The sequence below is a fragment of the Priapulus caudatus genome, unplaced genomic scaffold (assembly GCF_000485595.1).
Source record: "Priapulus caudatus unplaced genomic scaffold, Priapulus_caudatus-5.0.1 Scaffold689, whole genome shotgun sequence".
Lineage (NCBI taxonomy): Eukaryota > Metazoa > Priapulida > Priapulimorpha > Priapulimorphida > Priapulidae > Priapulus > Priapulus caudatus.
The window spans coordinates 53,404-62,617 of NW_014577750.1; the positions used below are offsets into that span (position 1 = coordinate 53,404).

Consider the following 9,214-nt stretch of genomic DNA (forward strand, 5'->3'; position numbering starts at 1 on the left):
ATTATCAAGAGCGTATTAAGAAGGTCCTTCTATTATGTATTCTTGATATATCTATAGTCGTAATTAATTTAGCGTGTGTCATATTGCAGGCGTGGGACGGAGAATACGACCGACGTACCGTACGACAGACATTACGACCAGCAAGATTTCCTCCCCCCACCACCACCACGTTGTACAGCAGGCAGGTGTGGTCTGTGTGTGTGTGTGTGCGTCTGTGATCGTACACAGCCGTCATGAGGGGCGGAGGCGGCGGTAATAGCAGGTGGGGGCACCAATTACTCTGCATCGCCTGCGCGGCAGCAGCCATCGTCCTAGTTAGAGCACAAGGTACGTTCACAGGTAGGCAGCGATCGGGACCTGCATGCCGATTATTTCACCTGGATCTCATCTCGCGGTTGTTCGTGTAGTGTAATTGAGTTAGCACGCGTGAGATTGAGCAACGTAGGGAGTGGATTAAGCGATCGAGGGCGGACTTGTTATAGATGGTGCATGCGCTAGCGTGTAATTACTAATTAGCACCTTGCTACGCCTTTGTGTGCCTTTCTCTCGTGTTTTAATCAATATCTATTTACTCTTGTTTGATATCGGTGCAAAAGCTCTTAGCTTATGTTAATAATGTTCATTATATACCGATGAAAATAAATTTTACTTGAGCTTGAACTTGAACTTGAGAGTCTCTCTTTCTGCGCTCTTCGAGTCGCAATCTGTTGTGTGTTTGTTCCCTCTCATCGTCCTCCTTCCTGTAGCGTGGGTTGATAGCAATAGACGTACATCGATAGCAACAAGAACGTATTAAGTATTACTCTTGTTGCTATCAATGTACCTCTATTATGTACCTATCAATGTACCTAATCAATGTACCTATTAAGTACTTAATACGTAATTACGCTCTTGATAGCAATAAAAACGGATGCAATTGTGGTAAATTAAACAACGAGGGGAAACAAAAAACTTTTTTTTTCCATTTAATGTATTAAACTAACATGCTACAGCTCTTCGACACCACAGACGTTAGATTTTGACGCTTCTTCAATCGAACAGAGTGATTCATAATAATTATTGAGCATTAGGTGAATCAGGGGGGATACGAGTCGTGTCGTTAATCGTAAAGTATTAATGTTCGAACGATTGGGTTTCCGCTCGCTAATGAGCAAGTCCGATCTCATTAATTAAGTAATCTACAGCGCCGTGATGCATGTACGGTCAGATTGTTTCGCTGTACATCTGGCCTCATGAGGGTCTATAGGCCGCAGACATATTTAATGGTAAATTAATTCATATCGGCTATCGTGCATACATGACAAAGATAATTAACTTTATTGTATCATGATTAGCAGAACCTCCCCCCCCCCCGCTCTGCTCTGTCAAACGGGTCAGTGTCATGACAATTCATGAGTCAGTATGTGTGAACGCTAGGTAATGATTGAACTGTAGAATTTATGCAGTCAGTGTGTATGATGTATTTTAGTAGGATGTTGTTGTTTTACGAGTATATAATTGTGCGTATACACCCATCCGGAGTTTTGACTTCAGTGACTCAAACCTTGTGTATATGAACTCTATAAATAATCGCCAAACGGGAAATGTCTATCCGGATGTTATATGAAAATCCATGCTCGGTATTTTTCATTAGATCATTCTTCTATACGATAAACAAAAACTACATTAGCGCATCACAACATAAAGCAGGAACAGTATAGCGTTTTTAATCATGATTATTATGAACAGAACATGGAATAATATGGCCCGACTTTGAAGATTTTAATATTATTGCCAGAAAATTAATATTATTCCAGGTTATCTTTCCGTTTGTGCGTAGGTCTATACGGTAGATGTGTTAGGAGATGAAGTATATCCAGTGGCGTTGTACTGTTTAATATTTTTATATGTTTAATTATTTCTCATTATTATTAATGCGTACTAAACGTGATTGCTATTTAGCGTGGTGCGTTTTTGCAGTGCATGCTCTCGTCGTTTCACACGGGTTTAGGCTTCATATTTTATACAGCAACTTGCGACGAGTTTTTGCTAAGAAATAAATGCTTACGCGCGATTTGTTTAAAAAAACACACAAAGCGCGGATGGCTACTCACACAAAACTTTCTCATCTCTGTTCACAATCTCTGTCTACATATACCTGGGGGGGGGAATGCGCCCCATTCGACTTTATCTCGCGAGATGGGGTTACTGTATAAAAAACTTTCATAACCAACCTTATGAAGAGTATGGTAGTAGAGTAGAGTAGAGTAGGTGCGGTTGCATTCGCCTGGTGCCATCGTGTAATTAAGCAGTTTGTTCATCTGTGCGTGTGCGTGTGTGTGTGTGTGTGTGTGTGTGTGTGTGTGTGTGTGTGTGAGGGGGTGCGTGTGTGTGTGTGCGTGTGTATGTGTGCATCTGTGTGTGTGCGTGTGTGTGTGTGCGTGCATGAACGTTTGTCAGTGTGAGTGTTTATGAGTGTGTGCATGGGTGTAAGTAATGTTTGCACAGCTGTGTGTGCGTGCGTGCATATATATATATCTTTGTCATTTACACGCTGCACTTACATAGGAAATACTAAATCAGCCTGTTCGAGGATTTCTCAACGAAGGCAAGATGGCTTCCGAGTCGGTGGAAGAAAAGAGAGAAGAGAGTGAGAAGGACAGACACAAGGTCGACGTGGAACGGTACATCTCAGCCGACAGCATGAAGGTTTGTCGTTGTTGCATGTTCCGATGAGATTGTTTTCATATTGTTGTATAGAATTTTCAATTATTAAAGGTTTTGTGTGGCCAGCAACTGCTCTACAGGAACATACTGCCGTGACTTCATCGTTATATTCATATCTAATTAATTTATCTAATAATATTATCTACAGGAACATATTGATACCTGTATTCTCATACACACTTTGGTGCCGTGACTTCATCTTTATTACCTCTGCCAAGGAGGTTATGTTTTTGCCCCTGTTAGTTTGTTGGTTTGTTTGTTGGTTTGTCTGTTAACAGGATATCTCAAAAAGTTACGCACGGATTTTGATGAATTTTTTTGGACGGGTTGGTCTTGGGCCAACAACCAATCAATTCGATTTTGGTGGTGATCCGGATCCAGATCTGGATCCAGGATTTATTTTTATTTTTTTAGTCTCCCTACCATAAGATACAGGTTGTGCGGACGAGCGTTGTGATGCATGTAATTACGTATTAATCCGAGAATCCGTGAAAAGTCGGTCTCGTTTTCTTCCAGGCTCTGTGTGAAGTGAAGCTGGCACCATCTGTGTTGGAGAGTGAAGATGCAAGAAGCGTATTCGCACGACTCCCCGCGCTCTTCAGCAAGATGAGAAAGATCTGCAGGAAGACGATGAATGCGCAGCCATACGCAAAACTAACATACTCGCTGGACGAATTCACCGGTGAGCAGTTCATGTTGTTATTGCGGTACAGTCGCGAACAGTCATTACAAACCAATAATTATATTAATAATAAAACCAGGAATTTGTTTCAGATAAACAGTAGATGAACTCCGACCAATTTATCAAGCAATCAAATAATAAAAATAAATAATATTAATAATAATAATAACAATAAATAATATTAATAATAATAATAATCTTACCAATAATAGTAACAGTAATGAATAACAGGAGATGATCGTGACATCTGTTCGTATCGTGCGCAGGAGATGTCATCGATGGCATACACACGATGCAGGCCCTCGAGGTCAACCTGACCTTGGACAAGGACAAGCAGATGTCAGAAGCGAAGAGCATCCACCTGCGAAAGCGCAAGGCTCTCTCTGAACTCTTCAAGTACCTGGCAGAGCTTGGTGAGAAACCTGTTTGTTCACTTGTCAAAGGTCACTTGGGTTTGGTTGCAGTGTCGTTGGCAGAGGTCGGAAACAATCGCTCTCTGCCAGAGAATTTTGAGTGTCGCGAGATCGTGAACTATTTGTTGTGACCCGGTTGTGACTGTGCGTGCGTGCGTGTGTGCGTGTGTGTGCCTACCTATGTGTGTGCGTGTGTGCGTGCGTGCATGCATGCATGTGACTGATGTGCATGCTTGCGTGTGTGTGTGCGTGATGATGTGTTTCAAAAGAACACTGGCTACGGCTGCGTGAATGCCGTGTCCGCTCGCATCCTTCGTGCCATCACGGGTTTTGCTGTCGTCGCAGGTTTGTCGTATCGGAAGGGGTTGATCTACGAGCGAGAGGCCGACGCCACGCGCCTCATGCGCAGCGAACCGCTGGACATCGAGGCAACTCTTGGCCAGCTGCCAGCTTTCGGGTACGTCAAGGTTGTTGGAAATATACAAGCTAGCTGATTGGGCGAGAGAAGCGCATGTGACGTTTAAACGGAATATTACAAGTTATGTAGCAATAAAGTTAATTATATATATATAGAGAGAGGGCGAGAGAGAGAAAGAAAGAAAGATGTGACGTTTACTAGTTATATTACAAGTATGGTAGCCTTACAACACTTGTACACAATTACATAAGAAATAAACTCGTCTATTACTCAAGGTCTTTAGTGCCACACCACATCGATGCATTTGCAAGCATGTAGAGTAATAATTAAGTCATGTTTCTGATCTAATGTGTGATAGGTGTGATGGTGCTACAATAAACGCATGGAAAGGTTGCCATAGGTATTACTATAGCTGCATGGCCAGGAGAGCTCTGGTAAAGACAACAATGGAGACACCTTCAAAGGTAAGCTACTCTATATTTTTATGCTGAGAATAGTTTTCTCTGGCTAAAAAATAATATGAAATTACTCTGCAGGAGAAGAATACTATTGTGTTTCGCACGGCTGGATGTTTTGATGTTTTCCATTCCGCAGCGTGATTTATGATTTATGATTATGATATATGATTTATATTTAGGATGCACGCACGAACCCCGTGTTTTTGTCTCTGATGAGGAACGCAGCAGCAACGCGCATGCAGGCAACGCCTTGTGCATCCGCGCCAGCGCTCGCGATCGGAATTCTATGTTTTCAATTTCGCAATCCAAATTTTGGGAACGTCTCAATTAACGTCCGGTAGTAGTAGGGCGGGGAACAGCAAAATGCAATGTCGAACTTTTCTTGAATATTTGCGATGACCTGTCTGCAGTAGTGTGAACGTCATTCCTCTCCGCAATAGCCTAGAATAGCATGTAAGTTAGTAATTGACTATCTAGCATATTTTATATATTGAAGGTAATTTTTAACACCAATTAAAGGGATATATTAACATCTCATCTGCTACGGATAACCTAAACTGATAGCATAGCTCCTTATGATGTCTGAGTATTCATTCGGCATTTTAACTGAAGCAATATTTAAAAATTATATCAGGAGTTAATAAAGACAAATTGTCTTTATTTGTCTTCATTTGTCTTTATTAACTCCTGATTATATGCGGTTAAATTAGGTGCGGTACAGTGCGGTGCGGTGAGCTGTGGTATGGTGTGGTGTGTCACGTAGTATATGTAGTGTATTACAGCATAAGTGCGTGTGTGCGATGCACTAGTGATATTTCTGTGGATAACTCCCGGCAGATCTCACCGACTCCACGGCAGCCAGCACAACAGGTGGCGATGGCGCCTCGCTCACATCTCCGCTTCCCTCCGCGTCAGCACCAGCAGCAGAAGATGAGGAAGCTGACCCTCCCAACGCAGCCGAACTAGAACCCTCCGCGGACGCATCGAGTTTCGTCGCCGCGACGACGGAGACAATCTTTTCGCCTCCCGCGACACAGTCGGCGGCGGAGGTCACTGCAGGGTCGGATGCCCCGGCGCAGACGACGAGAGCAGTCGCGACGACGCAGGTGGCGCCACCGGACGCGGACGCTGCCGAGTCCGGCGGAGCGGGCGAGCGGCCGGCGACGACGCGAGTCGTGTTGCCGCTGGCGACGGAGGCGGGCCACGCCCAGGACGCGCTCGCGACCCGTCTCGCGTCCGGCGAACCCGCACCTTCGCCGGTGCACTCTGGCGGCAGTGCTCCGACGTCTCCCTCGACGCCGACGCCGTCCGTGATTCCGTCCGTCGAGGTCGCCATCCGCAAGGTCACGGTCGCCGGGGCGGAGGCGCCACCTGGCGGCAACGGTAGAACGGCGACGTCGCCGCTCGGCTCTTCCCTCGAACCGACGTCGAGCACAGTTGCCGTGGCGACAGCATTGTCGTCGACGACGGAGGATGCCCGGCCGGCGGCGGCAGGGGAGAATCCCGTCGTTCTCTTCGACAACGTCCGCGAGGATGCGGACGCGGTGGAGAGCACCGTCGCTACGTCGACCTCTGACCCCGAACCGCCCGCCGCCGTTGCCGACCCGACCCGCGAGACGACGCCGGGGGAGGGCGTCGCCACGGCAACGACAGACGCTGAGCCTATCGCGCAGCAGAGCGCGCCGCCGTCGTCAAGCCAAATGCCACCGTCCCCAGAGTTTTCTCCGTCCTCTGCTCTCGCACCGTCCCCAAGCCAAATATCGTCAACGGAGTTGTCACCGTCCTCGAGTCACGTACCGTCCTCGGAACTCGCACCGTCGTCAAACCTTACGCCGTCCCCGAGCCAAGAAGTGTCTTCGAACCAAGCAACGTCGATTTCCACCTTGTCCACAAGTCCTGCGGTAACGACTAGCAGTTCCATCGAGTCGTCTTCTAGCGCTAAGAAAATTTCCATTTTGTTTCCGTTGAATGCCACTCGATTCACTGTAAAGCCTACGACGGATGTTGTAGCAGCCACTGCAACGGACTCCCCTGGAGTTGTAACGGCAAGCCAAATTACGAGCACAGTTTCCTCTAGAGCTGTTGCAGTCACATCTTCCACCGTCCCCACCAGTGCTAGTGCGTCGACCGCCAAAGTCGAGGATGCAACTATTGACGCGCGTGCGTCTGTAACTACCGCAGCTGCTGTCGCCACTGCCACCACGACCGTAGATGTAATGGATGGTGTAGCTTCCACCAGCAGTGACACCGGCACCACTGCTCTCGGTGGCAACACTACGAGCGAATACGACAACGTAACCGTCATCGGTGAAGGTCGCTTCAATGTCACCGCCGACGGTGACGTCGCCGACGGCGGTAACGTCACCGCCGGTTACGCGACGACGAGCAGGACAAAAACTGTGCGCATAGTGATCTACGTGTGCGTGGGGTCGCTACTGGGGGCGCTGCTCATGGTGGCCATAGTGGGTCTCATCGTGAGCTCGTGCAGAAGCAACCACCAGCAGTCGTTCACGCTCAAGGACACGGTGGGTCTCTCGTTCTCTTTTTCTTCTTCTCTCTTTCTTTTCTTTTTTTTTCCTTTTCTCGCGTTCTTTGCTGGATTCCCTACCTGAAGGAATAGCTAACGTATCACTCACTAATTAATTTCACTTAATAATCGTACGTATTGCGTATCACGTACCCAGCTGAAGTACACAGAGATGTATTTAAATATAGCGTTAAAGGTATTGTCTCTTTATTCTAATTGAACACACGTACAAACTGCTGCTTGTCATAAACTATAACTGTTTATTGCGACGTGACTGTATTGTTATTTTTTCCAATTCGAAAAAAACATGTCGGGTCGCATCACGTGATTACTTGAATGTCTTTATCCTTTAACCGCAGCCACACCTAAACTTCACCAATGAGGATTTTACGCTGACCCAAATTCCCCGGCCAAAAACCATTCTCACGACGCAGAACGAGGTAAGTGGCAGCGCCCTGAAGCAGAAGAATGGAGAGCCAATGAGCAACAGCAGCACCGAGCGGCTGACGGAGGGCAAAAGCGGAGGAGAAAATGGCCACCATCGCAACGGAGCGATGCCGCGGCAGAAGGGGGGCATCGACAACCCGGGGTTCAAGCCGGATCAGGTTGAGATGGTGGAGAACAAGAGTGGCGTGTACATCCCCGATGCAGATTACGACATCGTCGCCACGGCAAAGGGAGATTCCGACAGCGACGCGCTCCAAGTCAGTTTTTAATCGGTGAGACAGAGTCGCCCTCTGGTGGTCCCCACATCCTTCGTGGCTTGTGGTAGGCTGAAACTTGCTGCTACCGTCAACGTGTGAGTGACTGCCACGTCGGCGTGCTGAGGAAGTACTGGTCAAATAACATTCCTTTCGTTGTCTTTGGAAATATGTTTGTCAGAATAGAAGGACGATGACGTGGGTCATTGTAAACCAATGATTACATTGCTTTCCTTTCGTTGTCTCTGAAAATGTGTTTGTCAGAATGGAAGGATTATGAGTCAGCGTAAACCAATGATTGCATTGCTTGCCCCACGGTATAACCGGAATGTCATATATACATACAAGAGGTAAAAATGCGTATTATACATACCAGAAGTAGATAATAGGGATTTTATATTCCCTATTATCTACTTCTGATACATACGTATAATATAATACATACGTAGCTAATAATACATACGTGTTGTTAGCTCTTGATGTATAGTTGGTGTTGTTGATCGTCTTTACGATGATTCTCTATGAACTGACGTTGGTTAGTTTGGCGGGGCAGTTGCGCACAGTTTAATGAAGTTTTTAATCGCCGGTAATGCGTATAAATACTTGGCATACTGATCATTTGTTCCGTCACAATTTTTCTCGTGGTAATCTGTACGATATTGCGTATTTGTACGGATTTGTACAATTCTGTACACGGATTTCTATCAGTCATTGAATTGAGATCTGTCTGTAAGCGTCTGATGCCGTAAAGACGTTGTTTTAATAGATGAGATTAGACTGACTCCATCGGTTGTTGAGAATCAGCCTTGTCAGCCAGTCGGGACTCCTGGGCTGTCTAAGTTTAGATGTCGTTTGAAGGGCGGTGGTGACCGACACTCTGCTGTCCTTTTACGTGGGAGTGTTTCTGTGAAGAATATCTCACGGCTGCAGCTAGGAATCGGATCGGTTTCCTGATGTGTATGTCTTTGTATACGTGCAGGTGGCAGTTGCCCTTGGCACTGCCAGCGCCCCTGCGGTTGTGCATCTATACATAGGTGTTTTTAAATCTCTTATGAAGTGCGACAGTTGGTTTCGCATACGTCGCGATACGATAGGTATCACCAGCATTCGTATTTCAAAATTTCGTCCACTGAGATTCCCAAAAATCGATATATACTCCATTTATTTTTCACATTGTAGCGTATGATATATCGGTACGATAGTGACAGGCGGTTCGGAGGTCTTTCTACGCGTTCATTGTATATAACAGCGTTCGTGTTGGGTTTGAGTTGGGGTTGCAGGCCAATGCCTTTATATGTATATATATATA

At 46.2% G+C, this 9,214-nt stretch overlaps 1 protein-coding gene across 1 annotated transcript; it reads left to right on the plus strand.

Moving 5' to 3' along the window:
- The first annotated feature begins 2,534 nt into the window (after positions 1-2,534).
- On the plus strand, positions 2,535-7,920 carry LOC106812802 (mucin-5AC-like). The gene is made up of 8 exons (XM_014816777.1): positions 2,535-2,688; positions 3,223-3,388; positions 3,655-3,801; positions 4,147-4,258; positions 4,578-4,683; positions 4,857-4,929; positions 5,515-7,202; positions 7,564-7,920. The coding sequence occupies exons 1-8, from the start codon at positions 2,593-2,595 to the stop codon at positions 7,918-7,920; spliced, it is 2,745 nt and encodes a 914-aa protein (XP_014672263.1). The 5' UTR covers positions 2,535-2,592.
- The last annotated feature ends 1,294 nt before the right edge of the window (positions 7,921-9,214 follow it).